Below are 19,420 nucleotides of genomic sequence, written 5' to 3' on the forward strand. Positions count from 1 at the left end.
AGAGTTACAGACCCTGGGGGTCCCTGGACCACACTTTGAGAACCAGATAATGTGATTAATTACTGGCATTACAGTAGCCTACGTGTTAAGGGATTTATTTTGTGATACCCTTTCTCTTAAAACATCTAATTCGAACCTAGCATTACAAATCTGAAGGCCCTCTCTGTAGCCTGCCCTGAGCACATCTCAGTATTGATAAACATTTAACAACCTTAAAACTTCCCAAACTCATAGATATCTACCAATCACCCTACTTTCACATACAAAATGTACATTTGTTTTATTTACTCTGGTACTCATTTCAACAACATCCTCGCAGCAAGAAGAGTACATGTCCTCAAGAGTACAAGTCCCCCCCCCCCCTCCCTCTGTTTTATCACATTTTCCACAACTTATTTTTCCTCCAATCCACCAGAAGAAATTATATCGAGATTTCTTCTCTGCTTCTCCGTGATACACATATAGTTACATGATGTCTTGTTCGTGCTGTGACGACTCACCGACCACCTGCAAACGGATGCAACAAAAAAAAATCTATTGTCACAGAACGTTAACGCTTATCATGTCATGCCCGGAATCGGTAGGCTAGGGTTCATGTGGTTCCCTTTTCTTATCGAGGCCCATTATTTATTCAGCATTTGAGCCACGGACCACCATTGATGAGATTTACCATCCCAGAGCCAAAACCTTGAATATTTTGTCCACATGGACAATATTTTGTCCATATTTTGTCCATGCTGTATTGATGCTGGTACCATTAGGAGAGACAACAGGCAAACGTTGAATTGTGTAGACTTCTTGTCAATTATTAAGTAATGCAGATGTTTAACAATAATGTAACTTGAGAGAGTAAAATGAAACCGAATGGGGTTTCACTTTACACACTAGATCTACAAGGGTACATTTGATTACCGACTCTCCATCATTTAGCTGGGGACCACTTGGAGCTGCCTCAAGGACCACTGGTTGAAAACCACTGATGTAGGCCTAAGAGAATGAAGTCTGCACCCTGGGTCATGCTATAGCTTGACCCAGCTCCTCATCGGAAGAGCCGGTATAGGCTCGAAACGTCATGTCCAATGGCGTAAAAAGGAACCACAATGTTATTTTAAGCTTTGTAGCATGGCCTAGTGTGCAGACTTTATTCTTTTTGGATTTTTAGCGGAGTGGAATGGATGTGTGTTTATTTTGACTGCAAATTATGATTTAGTCTGAGCATTTTGAATAACACACGTGGACTAAATATCAAAATCTTAGACTTTTAGTCTTAGTCAACAAAATTATCACTGGTTTCTGATAACATTCTGGTTGATAAAACTGCATGATTCCATCTCTCCATGACACACAACGGGACACCTGGTGAGAGGGAGAGTCCTCTTCACGTCAAAATGACAGGCGGGCAAATCTAGATAACGGGGTTCTGTGCTTTGTTGAAACGATAATAACATGGCCTGTCATAACATGACATGGGCTGAAGCGTGCTTATCTAGGCGTGCCGGTGTACTGTATGTTGTGTCAGGCCTGTCCCGCCCCTTGTCCCCGGGGTGGGACAGGAATTTGAATGTTGCTCTGCAACGGGAACTAGTCTGTGCATGCGTGTGTTTATGACATGGGGGGGGGGGGGGGGGGGTGGATGTGGGCCATCACCGATCACGTGTAGTCAACAGAATATCTTTGCAGCCTGTCGGGCACAAACCATATCTCCGTTCTAACTTTGTGTGTGTTTTTGCCAGCTGCTTGAAAAGCGGCTGGACAACATTTTACATGTATCGCTAGTAGCGACCGTAGTGGACACTTTTTCATGACTGGCTGCCTCTAGGCTACCTCTCTAAGCCAATGGGAGACATACCCATAAAACCCATAGTCTGAACGGCATGATAAAACCCATACTCTGAACGCCGCAACGTGAAGCCGTGATGTTCATAAATGAGAGCTTGCTGCAGCTGGCAATTTATGACCGAGTCATTCTTGTTTTTCCATAAATTAACGCCCTACTTGATCATACAGTACTATAGCGTTAAGTAGCATAGCTTGTCGATCTTCTTGGAATTTTAATCCTGAATAGCAACAGTTTGGACCCATGAGGTTTCCAGCATCGACAATATTGTATGAGGAAACAAACCTACCATAGTCCATTGGCCACCCGCAGCACCTTTTCATCACATTAATTGATTGATTGATTGATTGATGTATTAACAGTTTGCAGAATTACAGTACATTTCAAGTACAACTCGATACAAAAACTGTTAACAGTGAGTGGACGACACCATAAAGCATTAGACTTGTTTACAATAGGGCCCAACATTTTCAATTCATCAAATGCTAGGACTCGGACTAGAGTAGGACACAGGAATATTCATTGCACCTGTTGTCAGTCAAATACTGGTGCTTTAGCAAGCCACGATTATGATCCTACTGTTGCACTTTATTATGTCACTCTGATGAAAGCATTAGCCAAATGACCTCAAATGTAAAAAGAGCTCTCTGGTTTATCCAGTCCTATAGTCTAACGTCACATCCTTTTAGCTGATCCCATTTTATTTTGCATTCTGTTGTGATTTTAGTCATTTGGGCTAGCTATGTGTGCTTGCCATTCTGCCTGATGGCAACGAAACATCCCTCTGCATGGTAGAGAAGAGAGTCAGAGATAGAGATGAGAATCTGATCCATTAAGTGTAAGTGTGTGTGTGTGTGTGTGTGTGTGTGTGTGTGTGTGTGTGTGTGTGTGCGTGTGTGTGCGTGCGTATGCGCGTGTGCGTGCGTGTGCGCGTGCGTTACCTCTCCGTCGCGTGTCTCAATGGTTTTAATGAGCACTGATCTCTTGGCTTGCATCTCAGAGGAGCGTAGTTGATGCTCAGGGCTGGTTTCTGTTCAAACACATATATGAGCTTGTAGAGATCTGCTATTTTCATCAGATTTTTATACATTTGAAAACTTGAAATGGGACATTCTGAAAAATGATTACTTTTACTTTTGGTACTTTATGTATTTAATGCCAATATATTTGTACTTTTACTCAAGTATTATTTAACATTTACTTAAGTAAAACAATTGGTTACTTTTTACACCACAAAATATCACAGACAAACTACCACAATGAGTACTAATGTACTGTAAAAGTAGGCTACATAATGTCACCACCTCAATACTACGTAACATATTGATTCGTTAGCATTTCTTTGTAACCATTATCATTCTAAATTCTAATAACTAGTCATTCAGCTACTATATAGACTGAAGTAATTTAAGCGGGTCATGTTTGCATGTTTTGAATTGTAACAGCTGAAATAAATACTATATCAATATTCTAATATTAACCTGCAGGCCACATTAAGTGAAGGTGGCCCCCGGCCTCCAGTTGTCCATGTATGTGGTGGTAGAGTATGTTAATACAATACAACTTATACAATTGGGGTGGTTGTATTTTGTCTCTTGAGACATTTAGATCGTTTCAAAGGTCTAAGGGTAGAAGAGGAAAGTTACAGCTACTGTATAACTATTAAGATTGCTCTTTTCATGAATATAATCAAATACAATATAACATTTAAACAAAAATTGGTTGACTACACCTTAAAGTGCATGAACGCATAATAACTCCTTGCATTTGTGTTGATTCACAGACTTGTGACTTGTGCCCTCTAGTGGCAACGAGGTGTTTGCTCTTACCTCTGAAACTCAATGTGGCGTAGGTCTGAATGGGCAAGGCAATCCTAGAGAGAGATAGTTTCATTGAGTGTTAGTGATGTGTCTCTTTCCCTTGACAGCATTATAACAGTCTTTACTGTGCCAACAAAGCTTTTTGAATTGAAGTGACCAACGGATACACGACTTTATTGTTGCAATGAGAACACTAAATTAGTAGGCTACTCTTTGCACTGCTGCCATTTCTTGATTTTAGATTGTATGTCTCTTCTGAGCATTGCTATAACTTAAGGCCAGTCCACACCAATGCAACTCCTTGCAACTGCCATTGGGGATAATGCAGTTGCAAGTAGTTGCATGTTGCAAGCACTTGCATTGGTGTGGACTGGCCTTTGCTATATGTTGACTATATGGCTGACTCCCGTAATGTATCCTAATGATGCCATCATTTGTGAGACAGGACAGACAGACAGACAGACAGACAGACAGACAGACAGACAGACAGATTTAACAGACTTAAGGAGACAGATGTAAACCGAAAGCAACAACAATAACAAATGGACATTTGACAAATGCCTTTACAGATGGACAGACACATACATAAACAGACAGAAAAAGACAGAGGGACATAAAAGACAGGCAGAGACAGACGGAATACGGAGATGAGACTTATCAGTAGACCTCTATACCTGCTCTCCTCCCCTTCCAGGAGCTTCCTGTAGGTGGCTATCTCCACGTCCAGCGCCATCTTGACATTGAGCAGGTCCTGGTACTCGCAGAGGTGCCGCGCCATCTCCTCCTTCATGTTGGCGCTCTGGGCCTCCAGCTGCGAGATGCTCTCCTGGAGACCGCCGGCCTCGCGACCATGCCTGTCCTCCATGTCCTGCATCTGACGCAGCAGAGACTCGTTCTGCACCAGCACCAGAGAGGCGAGGATGGGGGAGGCAATTGAAAGGAAGGACCGGAGGTAGGTAGTTACGGTAGTATGGAAAAGAAGGAATGCATATAAATAGTTAGGAAGCTGCCGCTAAAGGTAGGTAGGTAGGTAGCTAGGTAGGTAGGTAGGTAGGTAGGTAGGTAGATAGATAGATAGATAGATAGATGGAAATGAATAGAATCATAATACAGCGATGGAGGGAGTGGAGAGAGAAGGGGGTTGGAAAATGAGAGACAACATGAGTGAAAAGAATGATTCACTACTACTACTTATTAATAAATACAAGAACGCTCACCCCAAAACACAAACCTCATTCCTAAACTATGCCCATTGCCTAACCCAACATACAACCTTAGCCTCAGTAAAATTAATACAAGAATCACTGGGGGCGAGTGGTCCGTGGAAAAAATGTGTGTGTAGTACAGAGTGTGTATGATCGGTGTGGGTACGTACGGTGCCTTTGAGAGAGTCGATCTCACAGGTGTAGGACTGGATCTGGTGTCTGAACTCCATGGTCTCCTGACGGGACGTCTTCAGAGCCAAGTGGTTCTTACTGACCGCCTGGTTCAGGTCAGTTACCTGCAGGCCCAGGGGGCAAAGGTCACAACATAACAACGTGATATCACGCAATATTGAACAATTACAGGCTTCCTTTCTGACCCCCCCCCCCCCCCCCCCTCTCTCTCTCTCCATACCTTGGACTTGTACCAGTCCTCGGCGTCAGAGATGTTCTTGGCGGCGATGCCTTCGTACTGGGCTCTAATGTCCCTCAGGGCGGCTGTCAGGTCCGGCTTGGACATGTCCATCTGGATCTGGACCTGAGTCTCTTGCATCTCGGCCTGCAGCTCCCTGATCTCCTGCCAGGACGAGGAGGAGGAGAAAGGCCAAACGGATTTAGCTTTTAACTACACGTATGCATTGTTCTCAACTTTCATGACCAAAAAAACTACACGCTGGATGGAGGGAGAGAGCAGTGGACAGAAAGTGGAGAGAGTAAATGTGTGTGGTGTTAGATTACACCACACTACACACTAATAATATTGTCTTCTAATAGTGGGGAATACAGCTTACCGGCGGTAACCACTTTCCACTTGGCATTCCTGTTTTGGGCATGTAGTTATAGGAAGAAATCCCCCCCCTCTCCAATTTATTTTCAAAGATAGCAGATCTACAAGCTCATGACGTGTCCTGTGAGGCTGTGACACATGCCATTTGCATGCTTGCAGATACACTATTTTTGTTATTTTACTGACCCCGACCCCAACCCTAACCCTAACTTCATATTGAAGGGGTTTGACACGGAATTTAGACCCGAAAGATTAGTTCTGGCAAAGACTTCAAGCCACTTTCATCCCTGGACAAGACAGACAGAGGGACAGGGACAGACGCATGAAGACAGGTGTGTACACACTGTACAGATACCGATAGACCTTGAAGGACACTAAGACAGACCAAACACAAGGTCAGGAAAGACAAACGGACCTCTTCGTGGATCTTCTTCAGGAAGGCGATCTCCTCTTGTAGAGTCTCGATGCGTCTCTCCAGGTCTAGACGGGCCAGAGTAGCTGCGTCCACGTCCTGTTTGACGACAAACGCATGCCGTTCACAGTGATGCATTTTCATGACCCCCAAAATGATATGCCCGCGGACCTGTATCTGAAAATGTTTTGTGCCAGGGAGCGGGACCTCCAGAAGCAAAGCTTTGAGTTAGAATAATATTCAATGATTTGCACTTTAGAGTATATTTCTGCACAGGTTGATTAATTTATGTTGACTTGGTGTTAGAACAACCCCCCCCCCCCACGGAGATGCCCAGTGTGGGAAACTCACCGCTCTGAAAGCAGCCAGATTGCTCTCAGCTTCTTCCCTCTGAAGAATCTCTTCCTGTAGCCTTGAGAAAGAGAGAGAGATTGTTTTATTGAGTGTTGGTGATGTGTCCTGTCCTTGACAATAGTCTTTACTGCGCCAACAAAGCTTTTTAAATTTAAGTTTAGCTTTATTGTTGCAATGTGATGTGAGATCCAATAACATCAACATGTTAAAATGTTAGAAGCTGCAATTATTCTAAAATAAACTAACTAGAAGAGTATCTCCACCATGGAGGCTACTCCAGGTCTAATATTACTTGAGTAAAGGTTGCTCTGTCAAATTTGTATTTGAGTTAAAGTAATGGAGTGCTTGCTTTTAAAAATGACCATGAGTGTTGTTTAATGAGTATAAAGGCTCATTCATAGTCTGGATTTTCGGTGGTGAGCTGACCACCGGAGCTGAAATAATGTTGAGCGGTGGTGAGTAAAATCAGAGAGAAGGCCTGGGACGGTGGCGGTGGTTTGCTCTTCACCGCGGCTCGTGACGTCATGTTGTAGTTCGGTGGTCACCTCACCACCGAAAATCCAGACTATGTATGAGCCTTAGGCACCCATTTCGCCATTACCGTAACAGGACATGTAATGATTACATGTCCTGTGACGGTAATGTAATCCATACATAGGCTGGAGGGGCCACTGCAAATGTTACATAGTTGTCGTTAAGCAAGTTGAAAAGTATTTGTGCATGAGTACAGGTCCTTGCCCTGCTATCGGACTGCTTCTGCTTGGAGCCTGCTTTGAGCCACAGACCAACATTTGATGAGATTTAGCCTCTCGGACCCAAAACAAAATAATATGTTATTGTTCATCAATAGGTAGCAGTAACAGCACAGACATAGCGAGAGAGAGAGAGAGAGGAGGGGTGGAATCATCAGAGATTGAGATGTGCATTCATTCCTGTCCTTTTATAGAAGAGCACTTTAAACACAGCGCTGTGGAGGAGCGTTGCCCCAGGAGCAGCAAGGACTGATGGGTAGAGACAGGCCTGGCCTATGAGTGTGCAGACGGGAGATGGATGACGTGTGTGTGAGATTCTGCTGTAACTCTCTCTCTCACACACACACCCTCACACAGCATGCATGCTGTACACACAAGCACATGCACAAGCACACGCACAATATATGCCAGCAGGCTCAAAGAGAGATGAATATGAGCACATGCTTACAGACACTGTATGCACGTCGTCGTGCATGCATGTGCGCACGTGTGCGCACTGTCCATAATGTTAATGATTCAAAAATATATCATTGCTTCCCTCTACTCCTCTCAAAGTCTCTACAAGTCTCAAAGATCATGCAGATCAAGCCTCGGTAAGCTCTTCCAGTCCAGTTCTTCGGTGTGAGTTCACCATTATAAATAGATATTTTATTTTAATAGAGGCACGTTTAATTTTGTAATTGTCTCTTCAGGGTGAATCACTGTACTGTTTGTCCTGGTTCCTTTAATCACATAACCCCAGCTTCCTTATCCAGGGACAAACATTAGGCGGAATATATATAGCCGATCACAACACACATTGTGAGCTTGTGGATACTTACACTCCTACAGTACAAAGGTTGCATGGCATTGCATAAATCTAACTTGTGAAATCTCAGGGAGGTAGGGGTGCAGCTCTCTCTAAGACCAACCTGCTGTCCTGTTGAGACAATTTAGACATTCTCATTTCAATTTAAGTCGAAGTGCATGATTTAAAGGCCCAGCTTAATGGATTCAGCTACCCTGTAACTAATACTGGCTGCCTGCCATTGTTTCTTTTGACAACCTTCCAATGGACATTTCACAGTAGTGAGGTGGTAAAAAACAAGGAAGAATAAAATAGTGTTCAACCTGGCTATTTGGCAAGAACCTTGTGGTGTAGGATACAACATAAACTTGAACCTGTGATCGCTTTTGAGGTTTTCAGTTTTCTTTTTCCCCCATCCAGACAAGAATATATCCTGATTAGATTAAATGTCTCAAAATACACAAACATTGTGCAAAAATATATTTTCCCTAAAACATTCCCTTACATTCCCTAAAACATTCTCGGCCAATGTTTGAACAGTTTTTATTGCGAACGCAGTGAGCACTTACTATGAGACCTAGCAGATCATGTCTGTCTGTCTGTGTGTCTGTCTGTCTGTCCCGCTTTTGTGCCCATATATGGAGCTGAGTGATTTGTTTGTGATTGATGCAAGTGTCTGTCCCGCTGTTACGTCACCATGACTCAGCCATAACCATATAAGGAGTCCCCAAAGCAGCTATACGTCCAAAACCCAAATATGTACGAGCTGCGTTCGCTTCCCGCGTTTGCGCGTCTTACTGGTAGTATAGTTTGTTGAAGCAATGGCCTTTTTCTTTTTAGGTATTAAAAAATAACCCTTGTGAACTGAGTGGTGCAACTCTCCCCCTGCCTCTCTCTCTCTCTCTCTCACACTCACTCTCTCTCTCTCTCTCTCTCTCTCTGTAATTAGCAGGCAACAGTGCAACACTATCTCTCTCTCTCTGTTTCTGGCACAACAGCGCCTCTTTTTCCCCTACTGGTACTCTAAACATAGTCACATAGGTTAGGACATAGGTTAGGACGGACATTGCTATTCCTTGGAGTGGTTGCACCACTCAAAAAGGTCTTAAAAGTCCTTAAATTTTCACTTCACTGTCATCTGCAGGATAACCCCTAAATATCATGTGGGGACCTACTTTGGGCTCAAGACCCACACTGGCCTACTACAACCTGACAGCTGATTCACTTAAAAGCACTGTGCTTATCATCATGACGGCAAACAGTGGCCTAAAAATACCCTGTGTCGGTAACCACAGCAAACAACACAGATAACGACCTCGCCTCAATTACCGTACCACAAACAACTCTCAACAACTCTCATATTCCACTGGGTCGTCGCTCTTATATGTCTCAACCTCCGGACATGCACGGCCCTCAAAATGCCAGTGGCTTTCAGGGGGTCCCAGTGGACCTCGTATGTGATTCCTGCATCTCTTTCTTGAACGGGATCGAATACCCTGCACTTTGACCCCCGCCTTTAACTGTATCCGTTCCCCTGATCGTGTCATGCATTCCTTTGCATCTCAATACGGATGGGATTTAGCACAGTTTAGCAGCAGCATCCTTTGGCGTTGCGGGGGAACTATATCCTTCATCACGGTGGTGTAAACTAACTAACTAAGTACTCAGTTACTCAGTTTAGTATTTCCACTTTTACTTATACTACATCTCAGAGGCAAATATACTTTTACTCCACTACATTTATTTGAAAACTTTAGTTACTGTTACTTTGTAGATTTAGATTACCGGTATCATTACAAAACATGCATTGACCACTTCAGCCCTATATAAATTTCGGCCATTTGAACCCCTGTTTCCCTATGTGAGCTCATTCAAATAGAAAACCTCACTTGGAAAAGGAATCTTTGAAATGTTTCATAGTTTTAGAAATATAGTGCTTTCAAATTTACAATGGGGCTCAATGGCAGACATTGGCACGTCAAAAATTACTTTCATCTAGAAACTCCATTCACACTTTTTATTATTCCGCTTACTGTGGAGACACATCCTGGAAAGTTTTACTTTGAAATGTTTTATAGTTTCTGAGTTATTTAACTTAAACGCCCAATGCATTCTCTATGGCAATAGCACAAACTTTGGCATGCTACTAGTCCTACATACTTAAATCAGTAATCCTCCCTCTCACAACTCTATCAAACACCTTTGGAATGAAGTGGAATGCCCAATGTGAGCCGGGCCTAATCGGCCAACATGAAGTGCCCGACCTCTATAAAGGCACTGGCAGCAGCAGCGTTCCAACTCTGGAAAAGCCTGTGATTTACTTTGTACTGTAAATAGTAAAACATAGATACACATATGTATACACAAACAGTCCTGTAACAATTAAGCTGAGAGACACTTTTTTGCCCAATTCATGCAACGTGTTGCATCTCTGACACATTGTGAGCGTATAGTATATAGGTATTTTCCGCAGAGGTCGATTTGTTCATTCACACGTGCAAGCACACACACACTCGCAGGCAGCCCAGCCCAACTAGTGTTGATTTTGACAGAATATTGAATGAAATTTCAATTGGTTTTAGTCATATTTTAGTCATCTGAAATGTTATAGTGTTAGTCTAGTTTTAGAGTTGTGAGCTTGTAGACCCCCAAGTGCAACCAAAATAAAAATGCCTTGTCTTTTAGTTCTACTGGATCTCTTCTTCACTAATCCCTCCCTAACATTTAGTCTAGTTTTTATATATAGTCTTAGTTTTAGTCATCAATCATTATCATAGCTTAGTTTTTCGTTTTCATTAGTGAAAATAGGCAGTCGACGACCACTTTTCGTCATGGCTTCAGTCGACCAACCAACTCAATCAACCAACCCACCTGAGTCTGACCTTGTCGAGGTCGTCGGCCAGGTTGTCCCTTTCGACCTCGGCGCGGGACCTCTGTCCGGTGAACACCTCCACCTGGCGCCTCAGCTCGCTCATCTCCTCATCGTACAGGTGGGCGACCCGCGCTGGCTCACGGCCACGCAGCTTCTCCACCTCCACGGTCAGCGCCTGGTTCTGCTGCTCCAGGAAGCGCACCTTCTCGATGTAGCTGGCGAAGCGGTCGTTGAGGTGCTGCAGCTCCGCCTTCTCGTTTGTGCGCGTGGCCACAAACTCCTGGTTGACGGCGTCGGCCAGGTTGAAGTCCAGTGTCTCGCCGGCGAGGCCGCGGCCCGAAGCGCGCGTCGCCGCCGCCGGCCGGCCATAGGCGCGGTACGAGTAGGCCGGCACCGATGAGGTCCTCACCTCGTAGACGCGCGAGGCCACGTGGCCCCCCGCAGAGCCGCAGCTGGGGCGTCCGAAGAGGGAGTGGTTGAGGGAGGGCGACGCGTAGGCCCCCTGGCCGCCAAAGGTCCGACGGTAGGAGGACGACTGCAAGGAGGACGACTGCGAGTAGGAGGTCATGTTGGCGCTGGTTTAGGCCGGGGGGGAGAGACAGAGAGTGAGAGAGAGATGCGGTGCTGTGTGTTGTGTGAGAAGGGTCCGCCTGGTGAGAAGCAGTGCCGGAGCAGGAGTACGACGCTCACTGAAGAGCAGGACCTATAGCTGCTGCCCCTGACTATTTGTAGTCATCCCCCCTTCCAACGTTCTCTATTTTGCTTCCCCCCCCTCTCTCGCTCAGGGTGTGTAGTATTCCAGAGTTGCTTGCGTTAAAGGCATTAACATCAGATTGTTGCAGAAATCTGTCAGTCAGTTTACACTGAACCCCTTCCCCCTGTGACACCAAATATACACTGCACTATCAGCGCCCAGCCGCCAGAACCTACAGACATGACCAGAGAAAAATACACTGAACGTATTGTTCTTTCCATCACCATCCTCATCACCGTCAGTTTGACGAGTGAACCTTAATGTGATTTCCCTCCGGTATCATTTTCATGAGAATTGGGCACAATACGTTTCCATACGTGTCGGATACAACTCCCATTGAATAGACTTCTTACTTGTATCTCAATGTCATCATACAGTTTGCGTAATGCATATCACATCTGTGGCCCTTTTAACTGGAGTCAGATTTAACAGTTTGTTCATGTGGGAATTAATTATTAGATCTTTGCGCCCAAAACGACTGGTAAGCATTTTAATGGCATTGTCATAATTCTGGTCTGATAAAGCCAATCCCGCGACTACATAGCCGCTGTGCCACTTAAGAAGGTCTTTACATATGTGCATTTATCAGACTTACTCGTGTTTTTGTCTATTGTTGTATCAAATTGACTCCAAAAGCTTTGCCATTGATTCACATCTCCAGTGAACTTCTCCATTGTCAGTTTAGGCAGTTTGACGGACTGTTAGCTAAATAAATCACAGTGCAACTATACTTTGTTAACTGTATTACATCCTGGCCGACGTGGCCGTGACACATTTGCGTGGCTTTGGAAGCCTGTATAATGTCATCTCCTCTTCATAGTTCTCCCTGGAAATAAAAACGTCTGGGTTTCCGAGGCTAGTGTTATACCGTCTCTGTCCAGCAGGTAGAGGTAAAGACGAACACATGAGTGTACTGCTGCCGTGCTAAAGCGCCGAGGAAAAGCGGGGTCAAAGTTTATGTTGTGTTGTCATCATCCAAGATGTCTGGGCACGATCAGCTCGTACTGTGTCTCTGTGAATTAACCAGGTATTATTACATTATTATTCATGATAATAAATATTTAGATTATGTGTGTCTGTGTGAATTAACCGGGTATATTGCTGACATGTATTCAAAACAGTACTCATATAGAACATACAGTGTAAACAATTGCTCTAGTCTAGTCTATATTGATCCATGTTTGCATGTATTTAACTGTTAATCCCACTGGTGGAACTGAACTTGTGTGTGTGTGTGTGTGTGTGTGTGTGTGTGTGTGTGTGTGTGTGTGTGTGTGTGTGTGTGTGTGTGTGTGTGAGAGAGAGAGAGAGAGAGAGAGAGGAAAAACGTTTTTAAATTAAATGTATTTGGAACATCATGTGAAATGGTGCATTCTGCGGAATGAGCACTTTCTACTTTTGGTACTTTAAAGTATATTGATGCCAATACTTTTGTACTTTTTACTTAAAGGTCAACTTTAGTTTTTTCAACCAAGGTTCATGTTTTAGGTTGTTATTAGAGAAAGTAAAAGATGAGTGTTAATTGTTTTTCATTTGCTGCTTTCTTTCGTTTTAGGGATTTTTACAGGGGGGGCGGGGGCATTCGAACATGGGGCTAAATATGTATTTATTTACAGAATTCGATAGCGATTTTTTTATTATTATTTACTATAGTCCTACTACACCCCAAGAAATTACATCTGGCCACAAAAGATCACAGGATCTACTGAATGTGAAGGAGGCCTACTGTGGGGGAAGCCACTTTTAACCCATTCTGACCGGGCACCCGTTTTGGTGTTGGCATCATGTTATGCTTCAGCTATTGAAAAATAGCAGATCTACAAGCTCATAGCGCGCCACCGAGTGGCGCGCTACGAGCTTGTAGGTCTGCTATTTTTGAAAAATCGAAGAACGACTGACATTTTTTAGAATCTGATCTCAGGTCAGAATCGGTTCATCAGACCAGTGTGTGTCCAGTGGAAACCTCGAATGAATCTGATCTCAGGTCAGAATGGGTTAAAAACAGCGAAAATCCCTAAAACAAAAGAAAGCAGCAAATGAAAAAAGAAATACACTCACCTTTTACTTTCTCTAATAACAACCTAAAACATGAACCTTGGTTGAAAAAAACAAAAGTTGTCCTTTAGCACCGTTTCACCAGGCTTTCCACCTCTGAATATAGCATAGTCTGTGTTCCAAAATGTGTCTGGAGCGGATGGTAATTTACATCATGTTGTAGTCACTGATTTGTAGTCATCAGGAAACCACTAGCCTGGCTAATAAGCCAGACTAATATCACACAACACTGTCGCTGCATTTTTTTGCCAACGGCTGATTGGGTCTGGCTTATTAGCCAGGCTAGGAAACCACAAGGCGGAATATTCATAGTACTGATTCCGCCTTGTGGTTTGCTGCCAGATGACTGCAAATCATTGACTACAACAATAACGACGAAAGTTACCATCCGCTCCCGACCGGATCATGAACCCGAAATGGAATGCTGCCCAGGCTACTATAGTATTTACTTTCTACGTTGTAGTATTGATACTATTACTCGAGTACAACATATGCGTAACTTTTCCCACCCTGGTCACTCTCAGGTTGCTGTGGAAGTTGCTGCTGCCTCTGCTGTTCCTGTGTGTGCTACTGGTGGCCGTGTTGGTTCTGCTGGTGCTGAGCGTGCGCCTGTGGCTGCAGACCAACAGGAACGCACGGCGGACGCGGGACGGCGGCCGGCCCGCCGTGGCCTTCTTCCACCCGTACTGCAATGCGGGCGGCGGCGGGGAGAGGGTGCTGTGGTGCGCCATCAGAGCTCTGCAGAACAGGTGATGTAAACCAGGGGTGGGCAACTTTGACGATGGAGAGGGCTTCCAAACTGTCTCCAATACTTCAAAAGAATCACCTGCAAGGAATTTCTTGACAGGAATTGGCTCATAAGAAGCCTACAGTGGATTCTTATGAAACAAACACTTTGCAGATAGAAAGAGGATAATTCAAGCTTTTCGCACAGCTGCAATGTTTGTGAGTTTGACGCTGTTTAATACAATTGGATAGGACTTTTATGTTCGGATGAATGGGCTGTCAACGGGAAGTTGCACATAGTTAGCACCTTGCTGGCAACACGGTCTGAATATTGTCAATATTTCCACACTCACTCCAAAGGGCCACATTGCATATTTATGTCTTAGCAAAAAATAGCTGATCTACATGCTCAAAACGGAACTCCTTATATGGTCAGCGCACTCTATAGTCGGGATTATCACAACAACACAAAAAAAGTTTGAATTTGAATTAAAGGGGCATTTCTCCCTAATCCTTTTTTTTACAAAAGTAAGTTGATAATTATGTATATTGACCAAAAAAAAGAATATACCTTTAATTCTTAACCTCATGAAATACAAACATTGGACATAACATTTTTTGTAACTGTCAATAATACTGGTATATACATACACGTACTGTATCAGTATTCTGATATTAACCTGCCGGCCACATTAAGTGATGGTGGGGGTCGCATGTAGCCCCCGGGCCGCCAGTTGCCCATGTATGACGTAAACAGATGGGCGTAAAATATGACAAAATCTAAATGTCACCTGCTCGCGCGGCACAGGTACCCCGACGTCAACGTGGTGGTGTACACGGGGGACCACGGCGTGACAGGCGCGCAGATGACGGAGGGCGCGCGGCGGCGCTTCAGCGTGACGCTGCCGCGGCCGGTCCACTTCGTGTTCCTGAGGCACCGGATGCTGGTGGAGCCGGGTCTCTGGCCCCACTTCACCCTGCTGTGCCAGAGCGTGGGCTCCGTCTTCCTGGGCTGGGAGGCGCTGGCGCAGTACGTGCCCGACCTCTACGTGGACTCCATGGGCTACGCCTTCACGCTGCCCCTGTTTCGCTACCTGGGCGGCTGCAGCGTGGCCAGCTACGTCCACTACCCCACCATCAGCACGGACATGCTGTCCGTGGTCAGGGAGAGGAACCCTAGGTGAATACCACTTTACAGTGGTTCCCAAACTCTTTAGCTCAAGAACCAAAACAGAAATGAGAAATTATCTTTCTGTAGAATCGGCCTCAGGTCTCTTAACGTGTTTAAACACTGCCCTCTCCTGGCCAGGTTCAACAACGCGGACTACATCTCCAACAACCTGTTCCTGAGTGCGGTCAAGGTGGTGTACTACTGCCTGTTCGCCCTGCTCTACGGCATGGCGGGCTCCTGCTGCGACGTCGTCATGGTCAACTCCTCCTGGACGCTGGACCACATCCTGGCGCTGTGGCGCTCCCCCAACCGCACCAGCGTGGTCTACCCGCCCTGCGACGTCACCGCATTCCTGGACATCACCCTGGACGACGAGGAGAAGGAGGACAGGTAAGCGGTGGTGGAAAAAGTACTCAAACGTTGTAGTGTGTAGTATCAATTTACCGTATGCAGATACCACGGCCATCCTGCTATTAAGTTAATTTAGTTTGCCATTGACAGCCCATACATCCAAACTGAAAAGTCCTATCTGATTGTATTAAACAACGTCAAACTCACCAACATTGCAGCTGCACGAAAAGCTTCAATTATCCTCTATCTGCTAAGTGTTTGTTTCATAAATATCCACCTCAGACATGTTATGAGTTATGAGCTACTTTCTGTCACGGAATTCCTTGCAGGTGATTAAGTGTCCGGCTGCCTCCTGCATTATGTGCAAATTCAAAACAGGTGGTCCTTAGGACCATTGAGTGATATCCAACGAGCACTTCCAAACTTAGTAGCTCATACTGTTAACATGTCTTCTACAGTGGATTTTATTAAACAAACAAACACATGTATTTGAGTAAAACTGCAAAAGTATTGGCATCAAAATGTACTTAAAAAAGTACCAAAAGTAAAAGTACTCATTGTGCACAAGTTTTCAAATGATTAAAATGTATAAAGAAATCTTCTCCGCTACAGGAAGAGCCGGTCGGTGGTCTCCATCGGACAGTTCAGGCCAGAGAAGGACCACCGTCTGCAGATCCGGGCCTTCAAGAGGCTGGTGGAGCGCCGAGGGGAGGAGCTGGGGGGGCTCCGGCTGGTGCTGATTGGTGGATGCAGGAACCAGGAGGACGAGGATAGGGTGCTGATGCTCAGGGGGCTGTGCCAGGAGCTGGGCGTGGCCAACAGGGTGGAGTTCAAGGTCAACGTTCCCTTCGAGGAGCTGAAGAGGGAGCTGGCAGGAGCCACCATCGGCCTGCACACCATGTGGAACGAACACTTTGGCATCGGTGAGTACAAAAATAGCAGACATACAAGCTTGCAGTGCGGCATGCTACAAGCTTGTAGATCTCCTATATATTTATTTTTTATCATGAAAACTTGTGCAAATCTTTGAATATACAGCAATATATCCAGGGTTGCCTGGAACAACATTTTCAGGTTGGGTGTCGGCGGCCAATTACATACAGTATGTTTGGGGTCCTTGACATGAAATAGTTTGAGCACCATTAATATCGAAACATGTTTTTTTCCAGGTTGACAGGGAGTGTAGCGCCCAGGATTACATTAGACAATTGACACTGGGATAAAAATAAATGGGTTACAAAAAACATCTGGTCTCAAGTCTAAATGGGTTAAACAATTTTTGCTACAGTAATAGTGACATGATGTAATGTTCGTTTGGTCCCATCCCTACCTCTGGTGTCCCCTCCCAGGCGTGGTGGAGTGCATGGCCGCTGGGACCATCGTGCTGGCCCACAAGTCTGGCGGGCCCAAGCTGGACATCGTGGTGCCGTTCGAGGGCGGTCAGACGGGCTTCCTGGCCGAGGACGAGCACGGCTACGCGGACGCCATGGACAGGATCCTGGCGCTGCCCGCCGCCGCCAGACTGCAGATCAGACGCAACGCTCGCCAGTCTGTCGCGCGCTTCTCCGACCAGGAGTTCGACGCCTGCTTCCTGGCAGCCATGGAGCCGCTCATGGGAACACTGGCTCGATGAGAGAGAGAGAGAGAGAGAGTGTGTGTGTGACTGTGGCACTATGAGACCTCTGCTTAGAACACATGCATAGACCAAATCAGAACGGTTAGGCTAGCTATTTATAAGTGGAATGTCTCTGAGGACATCTACACAATAACATAAAAGTGTCCATTACATTAGCCATGTCGACTAATTTGTCAACGTGTGGATGTTTACCGTAGAACAAGAGAATGTAAGTGTCCCGATGCTACGCCTACATTATGGTTGCGCTGACGTCCTGGTGATTTGGTCAGTACTGGAGGTCACGTGAGAAGCGATATGATACTGTAATATTATAAAAATAATTGTACATAAATAAATACATATAATACACTGTTAGGAAACAGCAATGATCATCTGTTACGTTAGGTCAGGAAATCATGCTGTTGTAGCTACAGTATGTTTTACATGTCGTCACTGTCAGGTGGAAACTGTTAGTTTTCAGATAATGTTTCAACGGAGAGTTATTATATTTTGTCACAAGCTCTCATTAATACTTTTCATTAGTTCAATATTTCATAATAGGTTCAGACACACGGGTTGAGAATCTGTGCTAGAGCCGTAAAAAGGGGGTCCCTGGCATATTTTTTCAAGTGGGGGGTCCAATAATAATGAGTGCCAATTTGGGGTCCTTGACATGAAAAAGTTTGGGAACCACTGGGTTAAGTGAAGAGAATTTTACATTCTTCCAATGGTAATAAATGTCAGCACAGGAATCCAGGCTCAAATCTGGGGTAGAAGAGGAAAGTTACGTAGTGCTGCTTTTGGTGTTAGCATTATGCTATGCTTTAGCTATTGAAAAATAGCAGGTCTACAAGCTCGAGTGGCGCGCTACGAGTTTGTAGGTCTGCTATTTTTGAAAAATCGAAGAACCATTGACGGACACGTAGCTTTTTCAGAAAACTGTCAGGATGTAGTCTAAATGGGTTAAAATGCAGAGATTTCTGTCTGACAGCAACGGTATGTAAATCCTGCTCGTAAAAGTAAAGGGCGAAGAGTTTGTCCTATTTCATTTTGGAACCCAGTCAAACTGAATTCCAAAACTAAACTCCTACAATTCAAGTGTTTGTCAGGGTGGGGGTCCCCAGTTCAAATATTATTGTGGGGGCTCACAGCCTAAAAAGGCTGAGAACGACTGCTATAGACCAATAAAACATATTTTTTTGTTTTGACGATTATATTGTTTAAATAATTATGTAGTAATACATGCGGTATGACTGAGATATACTGTCGATTGTTTACATGAACCAAAAATGGACGCTCTACTGTACATACTGTACCACACCAATGTGACGTTTTGTTTTATATTATATTGATGATGAATGTAATAAATGGCAAACACTGTTCCTCACCATCTGATGATAGTTAAGAAAAATACTAACCCAACATTGGTATAGTAGATATGACTTTTTCATTTGGCTTGAAAAATGACGGCCCGGTTTAAAAAGTTAAAGAGATGACACAGAGGAATGTTCATGCCGAATTTCACGCTTGTGTCACAAAATGAACGATTGTTCCTGACTGTTAGCCGCTGTACTAGAGAAACCGCAAAAAATAGAATACCTCGCCGGCTGCTTGTTGTGGAAAAGAGGATCTGGATTATTGAGTTGCTTAAAGTTCTTAGATTGTCTCTTTGACCGTTTCAAATTGGCTTAGATGTGTTTTATAACTTTAGCAGATATCACACTACACTGCAAGTGTACTGCTTTCTTGTTGTCAGACCTGCCATACTCTTAGCCGTGTTTTTTTTTCTATTCACTTGGTCTTTAAGGTCCACAGAATGAGAGGTCTGCTCTGCCGGAAATATCACGAAAGAAGTTTCAAAATCTCATCATACTTTTAGTAGAATGTCAAACTAGGGGGTTTTCATGATTCTGAATCCATTCCAA

General features: G+C 44.5%; 2 protein-coding genes across 2 annotated transcripts; one reads left to right on the forward strand and one right to left on the reverse strand.

The window, feature by feature from the left end:
• Positions 1–384: 384 nt before the first annotated feature.
• LOC308311373 (desmin-like) lies at positions 385–11,451 on the reverse strand. The gene is made up of 9 exons (XM_080758055.1): positions 10,823–11,451; positions 6,410–6,470; positions 6,062–6,157; positions 5,275–5,436; positions 5,033–5,158; positions 4,332–4,552; positions 3,667–3,710; positions 2,779–2,867; positions 385–507 (listed from the first exon to the last, which is right to left on the reverse strand). Exons 1-9 carry the CDS (start codon positions 11,389–11,391, stop codon positions 466–468), a joined length of 1,410 nt encoding a protein of 469 aa, XP_080614181.1. The 5' UTR covers positions 11,392–11,451; the 3' UTR covers positions 385–465.
• A 1,020-nt stretch (positions 11,452–12,471) lies between these two features.
• On the forward strand, positions 12,472–18,877 carry LOC308311934 (GDP-Man:Man(3)GlcNAc(2)-PP-Dol alpha-1,2-mannosyltransferase-like). Its single transcript, XM_080758742.1, has 6 exons — positions 12,472–12,604; positions 14,157–14,381; positions 15,167–15,538; positions 15,668–15,919; positions 16,493–16,803; positions 17,230–18,877. The coding sequence occupies exons 1-6, from the start codon at positions 12,558–12,560 to the stop codon at positions 17,511–17,513; spliced, it is 1,491 nt and encodes a 496-aa protein (XP_080614868.1). The 5' UTR covers positions 12,472–12,557; the 3' UTR covers positions 17,514–18,877.
• The last annotated feature ends 543 nt before the right edge of the window (positions 18,878–19,420 follow it).

This window comes from Protomyctophum bolini (assembly GCF_963924005.1).
Source record: "Protomyctophum bolini genome assembly, chromosome: 24".
Classification (NCBI taxonomy): domain Eukaryota; kingdom Metazoa; phylum Chordata; class Actinopteri; order Myctophiformes; family Myctophidae; genus Protomyctophum; species Protomyctophum bolini.

Coding starts and splice junctions, on each gene's coding strand:
- LOC308311373 (XM_080758055.1), bottom strand. CDS start 11,391: ATGACCTCCTACTCGCAGTCGTCCTCCTTGCAGTCGTCCTCCTACCGT. Junction 5,437..6,061: donor TGAAGAAGATCCACGAAGAG/GTCCGTTTGTCT, acceptor TCGTCCTGGCAG/GAGATCAGGGAGCTGCAGGC. Junction 5,159..5,274: donor AGGACTGGTACAAGTCCAAG/GTATGGAGAGAG, acceptor CTGGGCCTGCAG/GTAACTGACCTGAACCAGGC.
- LOC308311934 (XM_080758742.1), top strand. CDS start 12,558: ATGTCTGGGCACGATCAGCTCGTACTGTGTCTCTGTGAATTAACCAG. Junction 12,605..14,156: donor TGTCTCTGTGAATTAACCAG/GTATTATTACAT, acceptor GGTCACTCTCAG/GTTGCTGTGGAAGTTGCTGC. Junction 16,804..17,229: donor GAACGAACACTTTGGCATCG/GTGAGTACAAAA, acceptor GTCCCCTCCCAG/GCGTGGTGGAGTGCATGGCC.